Source organism: Thamnophis elegans, chromosome 9 (genome assembly GCF_009769535.1).
Source record: "Thamnophis elegans isolate rThaEle1 chromosome 9, rThaEle1.pri, whole genome shotgun sequence".
Taxonomy (NCBI): Eukaryota; Metazoa; Chordata; class Lepidosauria; order Squamata; family Colubridae; genus Thamnophis; species Thamnophis elegans.
Window position 1 is genome coordinate 73,811,821 of NC_045549.1, and position 19,486 is coordinate 73,831,306.

A 19,486-nucleotide genomic window follows, 5' to 3' on the forward strand; every position below is an offset into this window, starting at 1 on the left:
CTTTCTTCTCTCTCACTTCCCTTTCTTCTTTCAATTTATCCCTCTCTTTTTCTCTCCTTTCTTCTCTCCCTCCCTTTCTCCTTTCTTCTCTTCCTCTTCCTTCTCTCTCTCCCTCCCTCCCTTTCTTTCTCTCTTTCTTCTATCTCTCTCTCCCTCTTTCCTTTCTTCTTTTTCCCTTTCCTCTCTCCCTCCCTTTCTTTCCCTCCTCTTTCTTCTCTCCCTCCCTTTCTTCTTTTCCTCTTTCTTCCTCCCTCCCTTTCTTTCTTGATATTTGTCCTTTTTTATCTCTCTCTCCCTTCCTCTCCTTTCTCCTCTCCCCTCTCTCACTACCCTTTCTTCTTTCAATTTCTCCCTCCCTTTTCTCTCCTTTCTTCTCTCCCTCCATTTCTTCTCTTCTTCTTCTCTCTCTCCATCCTTCCATTTCTTCTCTCCTTTCTTCTGTCTCTCCTTCTTCTCTCTTGCTCCCTCCCTCTTTCTTTCTTTTTCTCTTCTTTCCCTTTCCTCTTTTTGTCTCTCTCTCTCTTTTTCTTTCTTTCTCCTTCTTCTCTCTCCCTCCTTTTCTCTTTCTTCTCTCTCTCCTCTTTCTCTGTCTCTCTCCCTCTCCTTTCTTCTTTCTCCCTCCCTCTTTCTCTCTCCTCTTTCTTCTTTCTCTCCCTCCCTTTCATTTCTTCTTTCTCCTCTCTCCCTTTCTCCTCCCTTCCTTCCTTCTCTCTCCTTTCTTATCTCCCGCTCTCCCTCCTTTTCTCTCTTCTTCTCTCTCTCCCTCTCTTTCTCTCCTCTTTCTCTGTCTCTCTCCCTTCCTTCCTCTTGTTTCTCTCTTTCCTCTTTCTTCTCTCTCTCTCCTTTCTCTTTCTCTCCCAGCCCACTTCACAGGGTTGTTCTTTTTATTGTTGTGGGGGGAAATAGGAGGGGAGGGTGTGTAGGATAGTTAGCCACCTTGCGTTATTTATTAGAAAATTTATATAGTATGCGAACAAAAAACAACAACAAATAAATGGAAAGTGTGTGCCCGGAAGCAGCGTGGGAAGGCTGAAAAGGGCAGCCCACGCGAGAAATTTTCCCGGAGAAAAGTTCCACAGGAGCATCTCCCGGTGGCTCATCCGGCACCTCCTAAAAACCCCAAAGCACCACACCAAAAAAGAGAGGCTTCTTCAGGTCTTTCCCAAAGAGCCGGTCTGGCCTAGAGGTGGCGCTCTCGCCTCACAATCCAGAGGTTGTGAGTTCAATCCTAGGTAGAGGCAGACATCATTTCTCTCTCTGGGCACAATGAGAATATATCTGCTGAACAAAACTCCGCAATGGTGACAGGAAGGGCATCAGGCCAGTAAACACTCTTAACTCCGTTCAGTTGCCCGGACTCCACCCCACAAGGGATTATGGGGTTGCTAAACGATGATAATGAATGGATGAAGTGTATAGCTTCGTTAATCAGGGTTTATTCACTGCCTCTCTCAGTCTGACTCGATTGCAGGCAGTTTGCTGGTATATATTTCATTTATTTTTATCCGGCTTTTATTCCTTTTGCAAATAACTCAAGGCAATGGACATAGCCAACACAACTTCCTCCTCCTATTTCCCCCACCCCCACAATAACAAACATCTAATGATAGTTTTTTAATCATTTAAAATCATTTAATTTTTTTAAAAAATACAGGCAGTCCTTGATTTACAACCACTTCAGCCGAAATTTCCTGCTGTTCAGTGAGACGTTTGTTAAGCGAGCTTTGCCCCCATCTTACCACCTTTTTTTGTTAAGTCACTCACTTGGGCAAGGGGGTTGGACTAGATGACCTGCAAAGGTCCCTTCCTTTTTTAAAAAACTTTTTTATTTTGTTTATGCAAACATCACATCTTTGCAATACATGACACTTCTTTTACATATCTGTTGTCATTCTTTAATCTGTACATATAAGTCTTATATAACTATATATATATATATACAACTATATATACAACTATATATATATAACTATATCTATAGATATATAGTTATATATAGTTATATAATTATATATAGTTATATATAGTTATATAGTTATATATAGTTACATATAGTTATATATAGTTGTATAGTTATATATAGCTATATATAGTTATATAATTATATATAGCTATATATAGCTATATATAGTTATATATAGTTATATAGTTATATAGTTATAGTTATATAGTTATAGTTATATATAGTTATATATAATATAGTTATATAGTTATATATAGTTACATATAGTTGTATATAGTTGTATAGTTATATATAGCTATATATAGTTATATAATTATATATAGCTATATATAGCTATATATAGTTATATGTAGTTATATATAGTTATATAGTTATAGTTATATATAGTTATATATAGTTATATATAGTTATATAGTTATAGTTATATAGTTATAGTTATATATAGTTATATATAATATAGTTATATATAGTTATAGTTATAGTTATATAGTTATATATAGTTATATATATATACACATATGTACACATACATACACACACACATATATACATACACACACACACTTATATTATTTCATACATCTTTTTCCTTCATTTTATACACAAAGGGCAGGGGGTTGGACTAGATGACCTGCCGCCTCCCTTCCAACTCTGTTCATCTGTTAACGCGCCTGCTTCTAAAAAAGCCGATCCCTTTGCAAACTCTCCGGAAGGGGGGGGCACCCCCGAGGGCATCTAGGCGCCCCGCAAGTGGGGCTTCCCCGCCTCTTTCCTCCTGCCCAGAGCCCGGGCTTCGCTAAAGGCACCGGCTCCCTTCTGGAATCAGCCGACAGGAGGGCTGTACTACTCAACCCCTGTGGGGGGGGGCGAGGGGGGGCGTCTCCCAGCCTGCCCACCGCCTCCCACTCAACGCGGGCTGCCGCCGGGATGAACGGGGGACCTGGAGGAGAGCCAAGGACCTGGTGGAAGGAGGGGACGGGGGGGGGCGTGTAGGACGGAACCATTTAAAGAAACGCGGGGGGTTTCTGGGTGGGGGTTTCTGGGTGGGCCAGCGAAAGACTCCCCCCCTCCTCCTCCTGGGCAATGGGCCGCTCCGGTGGCAATATATAGGGCTGGGCGGACGGCTTTGCGCTGCCCCAGAGCGGAACCGGCAGGCGGAGTCTTTGCAAGCGGCAGGATGGCGTGGCAGCCCATGGAGATCAACCCGGAGGTGAGGAGGGGGAGGCAGGCTGGTCCCCATTCATGTTGGTGGGGGGGGGGGTCGCTTGGTTAGAGGCATTTGTGGTCCTGGGTGGGGAGGGGGGGAGCAGAGCCTTCTCCTGGGGGGGGCGTGGGTGGGTGGGGAGCGGGCGAAGGCTGCTTGCAATCCCTGCAAGAGGCTGCCTGGGGGTCTCCTGGGGGTCTTTTGCAGCCTTGGAAGGGGGAGAATGGTGGGGGGGGTGCTCGGTGGGGGGGATTTTCCTCCTCTAGGGGGGAAAACGGAGGAGGGGGCTCCCTTAGGCAGGCTGACCTCCCTTCCCCCCCCCCTGTTTCTGTCTTTCAGATGCTGAACAAAGTGAGTCGGGGGTCGCCAGAGACGCCTCTTTGCCGGGCTGGGCGTTTCCACGCTGGCATTGCACCTGCCTTAAATCCCCCTCCTCCCCATTCTTGCAAAAGGGGGAGGAGGGGACGCCAGCACGGTGTTTCCCCTCCCCTCCCTTGCCCTGTTGGAAGCGGGGAGGGGGGGGAGAGATTGAGGAGGGGGCCTCAATCTCCCCCCACCAGGGACAGGCGTGCGGGGAGGGGGGGGGAGAAAGAAGAGGCGGTGGTCTCGCCGCCTTTCAGCCCGAGAGAGACTGTGCTCCTCCAGGGCTTGGGCGGCAGGGGGCGCTGCGGACCGAGCTTTGTGCTGTGTCACGCCAAAGCGAAGGGCTGGGTCGGCGTGGGGAGGGGCTGCTGGGAGGGAGGGAGGGAGGGAGGGCAGAAGGAAGGAGAAGGGGGGGGGCATTGCCAGACTAGGATATTCTATCCCCCCCTCCCTCTCCTTAGGGGGGGTAGTGGGTCCTGCTTGCAATTGGGCAAGCCCCAACTCTTTCCCCATCAACATCTGGAGGTTGTGAGCATCTTCTCTGCTCTGGGTACCACTCCATCTTCTCGTTGTGAGCATCTTCTCTGCTCTGGGTACCACTCCATCTTCTCGGAAGCTGACTGCAAGCAACACACCCTTTTCTCCCTCCCCTGGAGGGGAGGGATTGCAGGGTGTGGATGCAAACACAGTTCTCCTCTTTGCTCCAAATGGCACCTGTGGTTTTTTTTTTGGGGGGGGGGGGGGGCTTCTCTTTTAACCTGGGATAATTTAGGCTTGGCTCCTTCACATCCCGACTCAAAACGAAGCCCGTTTGGCTTCCTGAATTGCAGATTCTCCTGGAATTGCAGATTTGTCGGGATGGCGAAGGTGTGGCACGCCTGCCAAAAGGTGGCACGCAGAGCCCTCTCTGTGGGCACATACACCCTTGCCAGCTGCTCTTCACAAGTGCCGGCGCACCAGAAAATGGTCTCTAAAAATGATCAAAAAGACGGTTATTTTTTGAGCCACTTTTGGGCTGTTTTTCATATCATTTTCAGGCTGTTTTTCATGTTATTTTGGGGCCAAAAATGCCCCCAAAACAGGTCATTTTTCGGGCTTTCAGGCCATTTTCAGGCTTTTTTTGTGCCATTTTCGGCCCATTTTCAGGCCTTTTTTCATGCTGTTTTCAGATTGTTTTGGGGCCAAAAATGGCCAAAACACAGATCATTTTTCAGGCTGTTTTTGTGCCATTTTTGTGCTGTTTTCAGGCTGTTTTTCATGTCGTTTTCAGGCTGTTTTTCAGGTTGTTTTGGGGCCAAAAATGGCCATAACACAGGTAATTTTTGGGGGCTGTTTTCGGGTCATTTTCAGGCTATTTTTATGCCATTTTCAGGATGCTTTTTGTGCTGTTTTCAGGTTATTTTAAGTCCAAAAATGCCCCCAAAAGTTGCCTTAAAACAGCCCCAAAATGGCCTGAAATGGGTGATGAGCAGAACTGCTAAATCTATACTTAAGGCCAGGGGACCCTGTGGACTGCAACTCCCAGAATTCCTGAGCCAGCCATACTGGCTCAGGAATTCTGGGAGTTGAAGTCCACAGGCTATAATTGGGCCATGGCTACCCACACCTGTTTAAGGCAGGTTGAGCTTAAAAGCCCAATAGCTTGAACAGAGCAAGTTATCCTGAAAAGGTGAGTCATTTACCTGATTGCTGATTCTGTGTCATTCCCACATCTGGGTTTTGTTTTAGGGAATGATAATGTTTTATTTGACAACAGTGGTAGGACCAATCAAGCTTTCCCATCCTACCCTGGGGGTTGAATGAGAAATTTTTGTTCTATTTCTCATTTATTCGCCAGAATAATCAGGCTTCGCGTGTGCGAGATGCGACGGCTGTGTTAAATCTAATAAATAATAAGATTTCATTTTGCTAGATTCTGGAAAAGTAGGAATATGAGAATGCTGTCAGCTTTGGGGAATTTGAACCTCAGAACAAGATGCAAGTTTTGTTTCCGAGACTGTTATCGTTTTAACCATCCACTGCAAAAGGCACACGGTGGCTAAGACGCTGAGCTTGTCGATCAGAAAGGTCGGAGGTTTGAATCCCTAGCGCCGCATAAACGGAGTGAGCTCCCGTTACTTGTCCCAACCTAGAGGTTCAAAAGCACGTAAAAATGCAAGTAGAAAAATAGGAACCACCTTTGGTGGGAAGGAAACAGCGTTCCGTGTGTCTTTGGCGTTGAGTCATGCCGGCCACATGACCACGGAGACGTCTTCGGACAGCGCTGGCTCTTCAGCTTTGAAACAGAGATAAGCACTGCCCCCTAGAGTCAGGAACGACTAGCACATATGTACAAGGGGAACATTTACTTTTATCCACTTCAAAATGAAGGTCTCTCCTGCACATTTTCAAACCATACCAGTGGTTAACCTTTTTTGGTGCCAAGTGCCCAAAGCGTGCATGCACACAAATGCATACCCCAATCCCCAAAATGCAACGTGAGCGCTCCCCACACAGGTGCCCCCCCCCCAATGCACATGCGCCCTGGGCTTCTCTGCCCTGTTTTAACTTCCAAATTGGTGTAGGAGGCTTTCCAGGCCCAAAACGGTGTGGGATGGGGGGCCTCGCACAGCGCCCCCCCAGTCCCATTTCGGCTTCAAGCTTGGTGTGGGCGGCAGAAATGGAGTAGAATGGTAGGGCGCACTGCGGGGGGGAACCGGCGGAGATTGGGGAAGGCCCCGCCCTACGCGCATGCACAGCAGAATCCCGAACACCAGCTGGCGGGAGGCGGTGGAGCTTGGCTGGGGCGACGACTGGCATGCCCACAGAGAAAGCTCAAGCGTGGCACGGGTTCGCCCTCATGGACTTAACGGTGGTTCTAATCTACCTTTTGCCTATTTGCGTATGGTTGCGTGTTTCTTATACGTGGAAATAAAACGGGGAGCGTTTTCATTTTTAGTTTTTATTTAATTGGAAACGTTTGCTGGTCTGTCTCTGGATTTGGGTTTACCTCCCTGGAGTTGAACCCGAAATGAATAATGAAATCCTAGTTTTGAACCCAGCGCACAGAAAGCAGTGCCGATATCCCGGATGCGTTTGTGGCTCAACTCACCAAAAAGGACAGTTGCTGGTGGGTGCCAGGTTGAGGCTTAGACTTAGGTTCCACCACAAATCCGCGGTAGACTAAAGCGCGCTCGACGAAAGCGCGTACGTGACGTCATCACAGCGCGACGAAAACGGCACGCTGTGAGCGGTAAATTTAAAATTAACGCGAAAACCTTACCCTAACCCCCCCAAACCTAACCCTAAACCTAACCCTAAGCCTAACCCTTAACCTAAACCTAACCCTTAACCTAACGCTAAACCTAACGCTAACCCTAAACCTAACCCTAACCCTAACCCTAAACCTAACCCTTACCTTTATGTGAATCGGCTTGCTTTAATTTTATTTTAATTTTAATTTAATTTATTTTTAATTTTATTTGTCGCGCTGCTGATGACGTCACGTACGCGCTTTGATTGGGCGCGCTTTAGTGGACCGCGGTTTTGACGGGTCACGTAGACTTTGCCTGCGGATGTGAGATACCCAGTGTTGTGTGTGTGCTTCCCTTGATTGTGTAGATACTCAGTCGCCTGGGAGTTGCCCCCGGTTGGCAATTTGTGGATGTTCTGGGATTGGATGAAGATATCTTGAGCGCTGTGCCGAGTCCGGCTTGTGCCCTGCTTCTGCTGTTTCCCCTTACTGCTCAGGTAAGTATTTGTTCTAACCGAGGCTTCCCCAGTAGCACTCTGGGGAAGCCTCGGTCACTCCCGGACGAGTCCTCGTCCCGATAAACCCCTTTTTATTTAACGTACAGTGAATTCCCCTCCAGCAAACTCTTTCCTCTCCCACAGTCTTTCAAGAGAGTTCACAATTACCGACCTTCATCAGGCTTGGAGAGGGGCCAGGCCGATATCTTTCAGACACCGCAATGCTTGGCAAGGATGCAGGAATGAACTAATTGTCTCCTGCAAACTCCACTCCCCTTCCGCTCCTCTTTTATTCCCTCTGGGAGGGGCCATTCACCGTCCACCTGTGGCCTTTCTCCCAAGTCGACCCTTGTTCCTTCATCTGGCAACTCTGCACATGCGCACACTGGGAACAGGCTCCAGCTGTTCGTCTGCCTTACTGATGTCTGAGCCGAGGTGGTTAAATGCAGCACTGCAGGCTACTTCAGCTGACTGCAGTTCTGCAGTTCGGCTGTTCAAATCTCACCGGCTCAGGGTTGACTCAGCCTTCCATCCTTCCGAGGTGGTAAAATGAGGACCTGGATTGTTGTTGGGGGCGATATGCTGACTCTGTAAACCGCTTAGAGAGGGCTGAAAGCCCTATGAAGCGGTATATAAGTCTAACTGCTATTGCTACTCTGAAGACAGCTGATAACTGGCATACCGCCCTGGCCCCCTCTCTGCCTCCAACACAGAGCCCTCATCCGAGCCTTCCCCAGACTCCAGGACTGGCCCATCTTCCTCCCCAACCTCCTCACTGTCCGAATCTGCTACGGGCCATAACAGTATTAAAGCAGAATAAAGGATAAATAAAAAACCCCATCTCTTATTGCAGGTCTCCAAACTATGGTGGCAACTTTACGACTTGGGGACTTTAACTCCCAGAATTCCAGACTTCCAACTCCCAGAATTCCTCAGCATTAGCTGGCTGAGGAGTTCTGGGAGTTGAAGTCCACAAATCGTAAAAGGGGCCAAGGTTGGAGAGCCTTGGATTTATTTTGCAATCCTTTGCAATTCCGTTGACTGTAATTTGCTAATCTAAAGGACAGATCTCCCCCTGAAGTTGGATTTGTACTTTTAATGTCCTGCAAAGGAATTTGCAAAACAGCCGTGGGGATCTCGACCAAAAACAATTCACTGGGTTGAACCAGAATAGTAAATTTACAGTAAATACTCTGGAGAACAGCTGCTGCTTGCTAGAATATCCATGGAAATTTGCTTTGAGGCCAGAATTAACAACTATTTGCACCCTGGAATGTATTAATTTCAAAAGAAAGGCCCCATTTTTGATCTGTACATTAAAGCAGAATATCTGGATTTGTATACAGGTGGTCTTGATTTGACCTACAATTGAACTTGAAACTTCTGTTGTTAAGCAAGATAGTTAAGTGAGTTTTGTCCCATTTTACAACATGCCACAGCCGTTAAGTGAATCACAGCAGTTGTTAAAAGTGAGTTTTGTCCCATTTTACAACATACCACACCCGTTAAGTGAATCACAGCAGTTGTTAAAAGTGAGTTTTGTCCCATTTTACGACATGCCACAGCCGTTAAGTGAATCACAGCAGTTGTTAAAAGTGCATTTTGTCCCATTTTACAACATACCACAGCCGTTAAGTAAATCACAGCAGTTGTTAAAAGTTAGTTTTGTCCCATTTAACGACATGCCACACCCGTTAAGTGAATCACAGCAGTTGTTAAAAGTGAGTTTTGTCTCATTTTACGACATGCCACAGCCGTTAAGTGAATCACAGCAGTTGACAAAAGGGAGTTTTGTCCCATTTAACGACATGCCACAGCCGTTAAGTGAATCACAGCAGTTGTTAAAAGTGAGTTTTGTCTCATTTTACGACATGCCACACCCGTTAAGTGAATCACAGCAGTTGTTAAAAGTTAGTTTTGTCCCGTTTTACGACATGCCACCACCGTTAAGTGAATCACAGCAGTTGACAAAAGGGAGTTTTGTCCCATTTTACAACATGCCACAGCCGTTAAGTGAATCACAGCAGTTGTTAAATGAGATTTGTCCCGCTTTATGACATGCTACCACCGTTAAGTGAATCACAGCAGTTGTTAACTGAGTAACACGGTTGTTAAGTGAGTCTGGCTTTCCCCCGTTAACTTTGCTTGTCAGAATGTAGCAAAATGGGATCACGTGACCCCCGAGGACGCTGCAAAGATCATAAATATGAGTCGGTAGCCAAGTTTCTGAATTTTGACCATGTGATCAGAAGGATGGCGCAATGGTCGTAAGTGTGAAAAATGGCCACAAGTCACTTTATTTCAGTGGTTTTGAGTCCTGGCGCTCATGTGAGTTCCTCTTTTGCGACCTTCCGACAACCAAAGTCGACGCGGAAGCCAGATTCGCTGAACGACGGTGTTCCTCGACTTACGGCAACAACTGATCCCAACGTTTCTGTGGCGAAGGGACGCTTGTTAAATGAATTTTGTCCCCTGTTACCGACTTTCCTTGCCTCTGTTGTTAAGTGAATCACTGCTGTTGGATCATCGGTGACCTGCTAGTTATAACGTGTCATGAATGCGCTTAAATCGTAGCATGAAAACTTCCGGAAAAAGCAAATTGACGAGCTCAAAGGTCAAGACGTGAGTTCGGAAGTCTACTTCGTGAAGCAGACCGCGAGCAACTCCTGTGGAACCATTGGCCTTATCCACGCAGTTGCAAACAATCAAGATAAAATGCGATTCGGTAAGTACCAGGGGAGAATTTTCCAGTGGATGTATAAATCCTGCAGGCTTAACTGGACCCTAAATTATCACTTGACAGGGACTTCGCTTCGGGGAAGATAAAATATTTTCTCAGCCCTTAAAAATTCAGGGAGTAGTCAAAACCTACTGACTTAAGTGTCAGCCCCAGACCGCCAGATGACCCAGATGGCCACCATTTGGGCAGGGGAGGAGTGGACGCGTATGCACGGGCCTCAACACCCATGGCATCATGGCGTCCTGACAGGAACCGCCATCCCGAGACACGCCTAGAGCCCGCATTATCTGCATCCTCAGAGTTGCCACCTAGCTAGCGGGACCCATACTTTCCCGGCAGATCGCTCCGGCATCCAGAGGGCTGCCGCCTGACTATTAACCGGCTAATTCCGAAACAGCTGATCGTCAGATCGTGGAAACAGCTGAACGTTGGAGCATGGGAGGAAGCAGGAAACGGATGGGCAGCGAGGGGCGTGGCCAGACTGCAGTGGCTGTATTAGCGCAAAGCAGTTGGTGGGAGGGGCGGGGTATACACACAAGGGAGGTGGCACGCAATATAAGGGGCGGGTGAACTAACCACGGTAGCACAAGCTTTGATTCCTTTTGGATGGTCGCTTCAGGCTGACTCCCACGTTTCCAAATAAACAGTCTAACATCAACTGGCTGGCTTTTCTTAAAGTCGGACACCGGAACCTGACAATAAGTTTCCTTTCTTGGGTCTGCCTGAAATTCTGGGCAAAGGAGCCCGAACCGGTAGCATTTCACTCCTGGTTGGGGCTAAGTCTAGGGCCTGAGCAAGGGGGTTGGACTAGAAGACCTCCAAGGTCCCTTCCAGCTCCGTTGTTCTGTATTCTATTCTTTGCTTCTTTATTACCCTGTACGACACTTATCGCTTTTTAATATCATCATTTTCCAGACGAAGGCTCTGCATTAAAGGAATTCCTCACTGCGACAGCTGGACTCTCCCCAGATGAGAGAGCCAAACGTCTCGAGAACAACAAGGTAAAGGATGAGTGACTTGGATAGTTTTTTTATTTTCATTTTCTGCAAGGTGGTTCAAGGTGCTCCCAGAGGCCTTAAGGGTGTGCTTAGAAACGTGATCCTATTTCCTAATGATTCCAGCCTCCTGTTTCAACTATCAGTAGGAACACACAGACTTCCATATTAGAACTTGCAAAGAATTCAATTACAAATGTAGAAATGATTTTATATATATATATATACTAGTTGAAAACCCGGGTATTTATTTATAGGGGGAAAAGGTCTGGACCAAACATAATTTCTAATGTTGGATTTTTCCCCCCTTACCAGAGGTAGCCCCCTTGTGGAGTACTGTGAAACCGTTATCATGGCAACTTCATTGCGCTGTACAGTAGAAGCCATTTTAAGGCACAACAGGCTTTATCTTAACAGAACACACACCCTGAGGGGGGTTAGGAGTATCTTACCCCCAAAGTATTCATTTCCAGAGGCTAAATCATCTGTGTACCAAGTTTGGTTGTAATTTCTCGAGGCGTTCCACAGTTATGCTGGAATCCAATCTTGGCCTCCTTTTAAGACTTCAACTCCCAGAATGCCTCTAGCTAGACATGAATTCTGGGAGTTGAAGTCCAGAGGTCTTAAAATGGCCGACGTTCGGCACCCCTAGTGTAGACAGAACAGATTGGCAGGAATGGGAATAGTGGATTTAGATAAAATCATGATAATCCTGTTCGGCACTAGAGGTTACTCAAACAAAATCTATCTGATTTCTTTTTATCTCTTCCCAGGCCATTCAAGAAGTCCATAATGCGGTAGCTCAAGAGGGCCAGTGTCGGGTAAATACTGCTTTAATTTATAGGTTTTCAACAATAGAATGGGCCAAGAACGGGTGTTTCAACCCTGAGAGGTTATAATAACAGAATTTTGCAAATCTGAATGTGTTTTCCCTGCTTTCTTCCTTTTATCTTTGTGAGAATTGTGGGAGGATCATGTCTGAGATGGTTATTCTGGTCACAGTGCTGTATCTAACTTAGTTTCCTGAATAGAATAGGAATAGAAATAGAAATAAGAATAGAAATAGAATAGGAATAGGAATTGAATTATATCGGAATATGGAATACAATAGAAAAGAATAGAAATAGAAATTAGAATAGAATGGAATAGGAATAGGAATAAGACTAGAAATAGGGATAGAAATAGAATAGGGATAGGAATAGAATAGGAATGGAATTGAATTATATCGGAATATAGAATAGAAAAGAATAGAAATAAGAATAGAAAAGAATTAGAATACAATAGGAATAGAAATAGAATAGGAATAGAATTGAATTATATCAGAAAATAGAATAGAAAAGAATAAATAAAAATAAGAATAGGAATAGAAATAGAAATAAGAATAGAAATAGAATAGGAATAGGAATTGAATTATATCGGAATATGGAATACAATAGAAAAGAATAGAAATAGAAATTAGAATGGAATGGAATAGGAATAGAAATAAGACTAGAAATAGGAATAGAAATAGAATAGGCATAGGAATAGAATAGGAATTGAATTGAATTATATCGGAATATAGAATAGAAAAGAACAGAAATAAGAATAGAATAGAATTGAATTAGAATAGAAATAGGAATAGAAATAAGAATAGGAATAGAAATAAGAATAGAAATAGAATAGGAATAGGAATTGAATTATATCGGAATACAGAATAGAATAAAAATAGAAGTTGAAATAGAAATAAGAATAGAAGTAAAAAAAGAAATAGAAATGAGAATAGAAATAGAAATAAGAATAGAAATAGAAATAGAAAAAAATTCTTTATTGGCCAAGTGTGATTGGACACACAAGAAATTTGTCTTTGGTGCAGATGCTCTCAGTGTACTTAAGGAGAATAAAATATATTCATCAAGAATCATCAGATACAACACTTAATGATAGTCAGGGTTACTAATAAGCTATCAAATTGTACTAGGAGACAAATAAAACAATATAAGTTGAAAGATCCAAGCAACATGGTTATAGTCATAAGTGGGAAGAGATAGGTAATAGGAAGGAAGAGAAGAATAATAGTAATACAGTCTTCGTAGGTAATATAACAGTGTTGTGGGAATTAGTTGTTTAGTGGAGTGATGGCTTTCAGGGGGAAAACTGTCCTTGTGCCTAGTTGTTCTGGTGTGCAGTGCTCTATAACGTCGTTTTGAGGGTAGGAGTTGAAATAATTTATGTCCAGGATGTGAGGGGTCTGTAGATATTTTCCCAGCCCTCTTTTTGACCCGTGCAGTGTCCAGGTCCTCAATGGAAGTCAGGTTGGCAGTAATTGCTTTTTTTCTGCAGTTCTGATTATCCTCTGAAGTCCATGTCTGTCTTGTTATTCCTTCTAGGAGAGATGTGAAAATGCTAGGGAAGTTTGCTTCAAAAAATATTGCAAAATAAATAAATCAAGAGGCCACTGGACTTCCTTGTTTTTCTTTGAAGACATTTCGGCTTCTCATCCAGGAAGCTTCTTCAGCTCTAACTGGATGGTTGGGGAATGGAAGGATTTATACTTCTTACAGGCAGCTGGTCATTTGCATCCTTTTGGAGAACATGGAGGCTTGGATAAACCTCCAAGTGGCCTCAATGATCCTCTAAAAAGAATTCAAATGTCCAGCTGTCTGCAAGGAGCATCAATCCTTCCATTCCCCACCATCCAGTCAGAGCTGAAGAAGCTTCTTGGAGGAGTAGCGAAACGTCTTCAAAGGAAAACAAGGAAGTCTAGTTGCCTCCTGAAAAAGCACCTTTGGATGCCACCATTATACGCCCCTTCACTGTTCTTGCTAGATTTCCAGGTTCCTGAATTGTATCTTTTCTTAGGCTGAAGACGATAAGGTGAATTTCCATTTCATTCTATTTGCCAGCGTGGGAGGACACCTTTATGAACTGGGTAAGCTGTGTGGTTTGTGTGTTGGCTTTAACAAAGCCATTTTTCTACCCAACGGTCGCTTTCAATGCAGAACAGTTGTTCAGTCGCACAATTTTTAGGCACCGATAAATGCATTTGACTTAAGGATCAGTAGTGCACCGTATTTTTCAGAGTATAAGACGCACTTCCCTCCCCAAAAGAGGGTGAACATTTGGGTGCGTCTTATACACTGAATGTTTACGACGGTTGCTGTGTCCCAAGGTCACATGATCCGCTGACTAGCCAAGTCCGTGGGAAACCCAGATTCACTTAACAACTGGGCTACTAACTTCACTGACGCAAGAAAAGTCGTAAAACAGGGCAAAACTCACTTAACGTGTCTGCCTTAACGATAGAAATCTTGGGCTGAATTGCAGTTGTAGTTCGAGGGCTACCTGTTCACGCAGAGCTACTACCCCCTTTCTAAACGCACAAACTATCAATTGAACTACTTGGGGTACATACAAGAGTAACATATTAGTTTAAGGTAATATATGAACTCAGCCCATGCTGTTGGTTCATAGTTCAAGAGTTACGGACCATAAGTTTGAAAACAACGGGGAAAAAATATGGAAATTGGAGTCTTAATATAGGAAGTTTTTCTCTTATCTATCAAGGTTAAGGGGGAGAAGTAAAAATGGAACCTGCAGGATCTGAAATATGGAGCTTCCTTTTTTTTCATTTAGAGATATTACAAGCAGTTGCTAATTAATATTTGAATAAATTAGCAATAGCAGTTAGGCTTATATACCGCTTCATAGGGCTTTCAGCCCTCTCTAAGCGGTTTACAGAGTCAGCATATTGTCCCCAACAACAATCCGGGTCCTCATTTTACCCACCTCAGAAGGATGGAAGGCTGAGTCAACCCTGAGCTGGTGAGATTTGAACCGCTGAACTGCAGATAGCAGTCAGCTGAAGTGGCCTGCAGTACTGCACCCTAACCACTGTGCCACCTTAGAAGGTTGGGAGGTGCTACAGGTAGAGTGGAAGGACCTTCTCTAGAGCAGTGGTCACCAATTGGTGGTCCGTGGATCACTGGTGGTACTTGAGAAAATTTTAGTGGTCTGCAGAAAAATTATTTGCATTTTTAATATTGCACTAAATCCGGGGTCCTCAAACTACAACCCCTGGGATGGATACGTGCAATGAACACTTGTGTTGCTGCAGAGAGTCTCCCCCTTCGGGGTCTTTTTGTGGCGGTCGGAGGGGGGCAGAAATTCTGACTTGGGGTCTGCTTCAGCCTCCTGGTGGGGGGGCTTTGGGTGAAGGCTGGAGGGAAGAGCCGCTGGTGGCGAAGATCCGGAGGGCCTTGTTCCAGTGGGACTGTTATCATGGCCTGGAACTGGCTGACCATCTCAGCCCGCTGAGCCTCCAGGCGCCGGTACCTGGCCTTGCACTCCCGCGGGTCTTCCCTCTGCTTGGAAAGCCTATGCTGGTAGTCCTCATTGAGGTGCTTCTGCTGAGCCTCCAATTTGAACTGAGCTGTTTTGCCCACTCTTTCTCTTGGTGGCTCCAACAACTGTTGGGGTCCTAAGGAGCCTGGGCGGGCAGGCAAGGAGTGGCTGGGAGGGGCAAGTAGAGACTGCTGAGGCACTCCTCGACGTGAATGACATCGAGTTGGCCATGCCCACCCAGCCACATGACCACCTAGCCACACCTACCCAGCTGGTGGTTAGGCAGATCATATTAGTGGTCCGCGGGATTTAAAATTGTGGATTTAGTGGTCCCGGGGTGTGTGTGTGTGTGTGCTGCTGCTGCTGTTGTAGAATAAGCCTCCAGAAAGTGGACCAAGCTAATTCCTCTTACACCAATATTTTCACGCTACTGAAGCGATAAGTTATACGTTGCCCACCTTTGCTTGCAGATGGAAGAATGCCATTCCCTATAAAGCATGGATCTAGTTCGGATGCCACCATGCTGAAGGTAAGAATCTTTTAATTGGCGGTGGTCTCCATTTCACTGGGCCTCACAAAATTCCCACAACACCACGACGTCCATGAGACTGTAGAGATTCCCTTGGTTTTTTGTTCAGCCGCCCTGAGTCCCTTCGGGGAATAGGGCGGCCTACAAATCGAATAAATACCAAATACTTATATCCTTTTTCTCTTTAGGCATCGGCCGACATCTGCCGGCAATTCACCGAACGTGAGCAAGGGGAGGTCCGTTTTTCGGCGGTGGCCCTGTGCAAGGCAGCTTGAAATTTGGTAACCAACATAACGTCCTCAGCCTCTCACCGGATGTAGTCCCAGCCGTTAGGGCTTTAGCGCACTTATGTTTAAAACGTTGAAAAGAAAAGAAAGAAAACCAAAAGAAGTCAAAAGCCAAAACCGGCTGTTCTTGGTTTTGAATTTAAGGTGTAACGCAATTTTGTTTCCTTCCCCCCCTTCCTGACCGCAAGCTTCGGTGACGCCTGTCCTAGAGCTGAAATTCACGCAAAAGTGTCAGACGTTGGAAACCGTCGGTGTTTGTAAATGCTTCCCACGCTTTTGTGAGTCCCGAGTTTCTTTCGAGCGGTTGTGACTTCTCGTCCGTCACAAGAATAAATTCCTCCTTGCTAGCCCGGAAAACTCTTTCTTGGTATTGTCTGCTAAAACTCCGATGGTGTAGGTCGCATTGATTATAATCCGAGGTTTTTGCCCAGTTTGCAGTTCATGGAGTGTTGTTGTGGTGAAGAAAAACGCGTAGGCAGGAAGAAGGTTAATGGAAAGGCACCCCGAATAGCTCGTGGGAGCTTCCTTTTATTGTCAAACACTGTCCCCATGACAGAAGCTGATTCATTGATCAAAGTACACTTGTAATGATTGGCTAGACCGTGACCCGACAAAAGCGCGAACGTCAAAAGCGGGCCGACAAAACCACGGCGCTAAAACCGCGATGTCAAAAGCGCGCCGACAACAGCGCGCTGACAACAGCACACTGACAGAAGCGCGATTTAAGTTAAGATAAGGTTTAGGGTCAGGGTTAGGTTACAGCGCACTTCTGTCGGCACGCTGTTGTTGGCGCGCTTCACTGCTCATTCGTCGGCGCGGTTTCGGCGCGGTTTTGTCACCGCGGTTTAGTCAGCCGCGCTTTTGTCGTTCGCGCATTTGTGGTGGAACCGGCTAGACAAAGCTCATGATTATGTTATCAATGTGGACAGTTAACGGACAGCTCATGGTTTCCTGCTGCAAGCGATGTGATGTGCCTATGTGCCAAATCTCTTGTCTCACACTTATTAAGGAAGGATCATTGTGCTGACGTTGCATTCCTCAGCGTGGTTTGCCAGCTACTGAGAAAGCTAACTATCTCCACAATGGACCACCAGAATGTTAACTTCACCAATTAACACGCTGGTGCTCCATTGAACTGCAAACTTAATTTCACCAATCGGTGGTGAAATTAAAAAAAAAATTCCCTACCGGTTCAGTGGGCGTGGCTTGGTGGTCATATGACCCGGTGGGTGTGGCTTGGTAGTCATGTGACCGGGTGGGCGTGCACAACTTATTTATTTAATTAGTTTGTGTGCCGCCCACTCTCGGAAGACTCGGGGCGGCTTACAGATAAAAAAGGGAAGGGGGAACAGAAAGAATAAAATAAAACATTAAAAATGCCACAACATTCATAACTTAGGATGGGGCTGGATTAATCAACAGCCCCAGGCCTGGCAGAACAGCCAGGTCTTGGTTGCTTTGCGGAAGACCGGAAGAGTAGAAAGGGTCCGGATCTCAACGGGGAGATTGTTCCAGAGGGCAGGAACAGCTACATACATTAAGTCAGTGTTTCTCAACCTTGGCAACTTGAAGATGTCCGGACTTCAACTCCCAGAATTCCCCAGCCAGCGAATGCTGGCTGGGGAATTCTGGGAGTTGAAGTCCGGACATCTTCAAGTTGCCAAGGTTGAGAAACACTGCATTAAGTGACTCACACATAATGTAAAAGCAGCTGGACTTCACACAAAATGCCCAGGAACCTCACAGCTCAAAAAACCAACAATCACACTTTACACAAAAATAACACAGAAGCTGCGCGCACACAATGTGCACAACGACTCACACACACAATGCAAAAGCAGCTGGACTTCATACAAAATGGCCCCTTGCAACGAGCAGGAACCTCACGGAGAGCTCAAAAACCAACTATCACACTTTGCACAAAACCTAACACAAAAGCTGCACCACTGACTACCACACCCAATGCAAAAGCAGCTGGACTTCACACAAAAAGGCCCCTGCAACAAGCAGGAACCTCGCAGGCAAATCGGGCACAGCTGATAGTTGCACAGCTGATCTTTTTAAGAAACCTTTTTAAGCATAGATGTATGATTTGGTTGTGCAAGATATTATCCATGTAGGGCAGTGGTACCCAACCTTTGGTCAACTGGGCGAGGGACGGGGGAACGGAACTGCAGATGTGGTGGGCCAGCACACCTGCATGCAGTTTGACTTGCACAAAAGATGGGCCAGCATGCACACACACAAATGCCCCCTGGCCCACTACTTGTGCACATTTGAGCTGCGGGCACGCATTAGCGACTCACTCGTACAGCCCAATTCTGAATAGGCCACGGCACATGGATTGGGACCCTGATGTAGTATATTCTGGAGGCGCTCCGTTCTGACCCAGCTCCACAAACACAACAAACCATCCTCTGAAGGGAATTCAAAGATTCCTTCATTAGGAGCCCCGGCAAAAAAAGTTTCTCTCTCAACGCCGGCTAATAAGTCCATCCGGCAAGGAGATGAAGAGTTGTCTGCCACATCTATTCATCTCCACCCCGTCTTTTATCCCTGGAGCTGCGGTGGTTCTTCCGTCCGAAGGACTGGCCCGTAGATTTCCACGGTTCTCCTCTCCTCAGCCTTCTGCACATCTGTGTGTCAAGCTGTTCCTCCTCTTCCTCATCAGCCACCTCCAGACCTGGGGGCTGTTGACTCTCCATCTGAGGGCTGACAGACAGCTCAGGCTCCATCTCTCTCTCCCCCTGCCCCTGTTTGACAGCTCCATCCCCTCTTCCCCCTCGGAGTTCTCAAATTACCTTGATGCCCAACTCCCATGCCATCTCATATGATTTGCTGAAGGGCCCCCGGCTGATGGGGCACAATGCTCAAAAGAAATACCATGTAATGTGTGCCTGTGGTCAACATCTGGACCAACAGTGCTTCACAGAAGCAGATGAAATAGCAATAGCAGTTAGACTTATATACCGCTTCATAGGGCTTTCAGCCCTCTCTAAGCGGTTTACAGAGTCAGCATATTGCCCCCAACAACAATCTGGGTCCTCATTTTACCCACCTCGGAAGGATGGAAGGCTGAGTCAACCCTGAGCCAGTGAGATTTGAACAGCCGAACTGCAGAACTGCAGTCAGCTGAAGTAGCCTGCAGTGCTGCACTCTAACCACTGCGCCACCTCGGAAATGGGTATGTCTAGTTTAATGAAAAGAAGGACCAGGGGAGACATGATAGCAGTCTTCCAATATTTCGGGTTGCCTCAAAGAAGAGGGAGTCAAGCTGTTCTCCAAGGCACCTGAGGGCAGGACAAGAAGCAATGGGTGGAAAGGAATCAAGGAGAGAAGTAGCCTAGAACCAAGGA

The 19,486-nt window shown here is 46.0% G+C and overlaps 1 protein-coding gene across 1 annotated transcript; it reads left to right on the forward strand.

Moving 5' to 3' along the window:
- The first annotated feature begins 3,044 nt into the window (after positions 1 to 3,044).
- Positions 3,045 to 16,483, forward strand: UCHL1 (ubiquitin C-terminal hydrolase L1). Its single transcript, XM_032224299.1, has 9 exons — positions 3,045 to 3,173; positions 3,507 to 3,518; positions 7,131 to 7,259; positions 9,834 to 9,984; positions 10,915 to 11,000; positions 11,768 to 11,815; positions 13,833 to 13,902; positions 15,785 to 15,843; positions 16,032 to 16,483. The coding sequence occupies exons 1-9, from the start codon at positions 3,141 to 3,143 to the stop codon at positions 16,116 to 16,118; spliced, it is 675 nt and encodes a 224-aa protein (XP_032080190.1). The 5' UTR covers positions 3,045 to 3,140; the 3' UTR covers positions 16,119 to 16,483.
- Positions 16,484 to 19,486: the final 3,003 nt, after the last annotated feature.

What these genes read in the sequence shown, in the direction of transcription:
- UCHL1 (XM_032224299.1), top strand. Translation starts at nt 3,141, where the DNA reads ATGGCGTGGCAGCCCATGGAGATCAACCCGGAG. An exon ending in TGTTTCCCCTTACTGCTCAG is followed by an intron (nt 7,260 to 9,833) that starts GTAAGTATTTGT and finishes CTTAAATCGTAG; the next exon opens with CATGAAAACTTCCGGAAAAA. An exon ending in AACGTCTCGAGAACAACAAG is followed by an intron (nt 11,001 to 11,767) that starts GTAAAGGATGAG and finishes ATCTCTTCCCAG; the next exon opens with GCCATTCAAGAAGTCCATAA.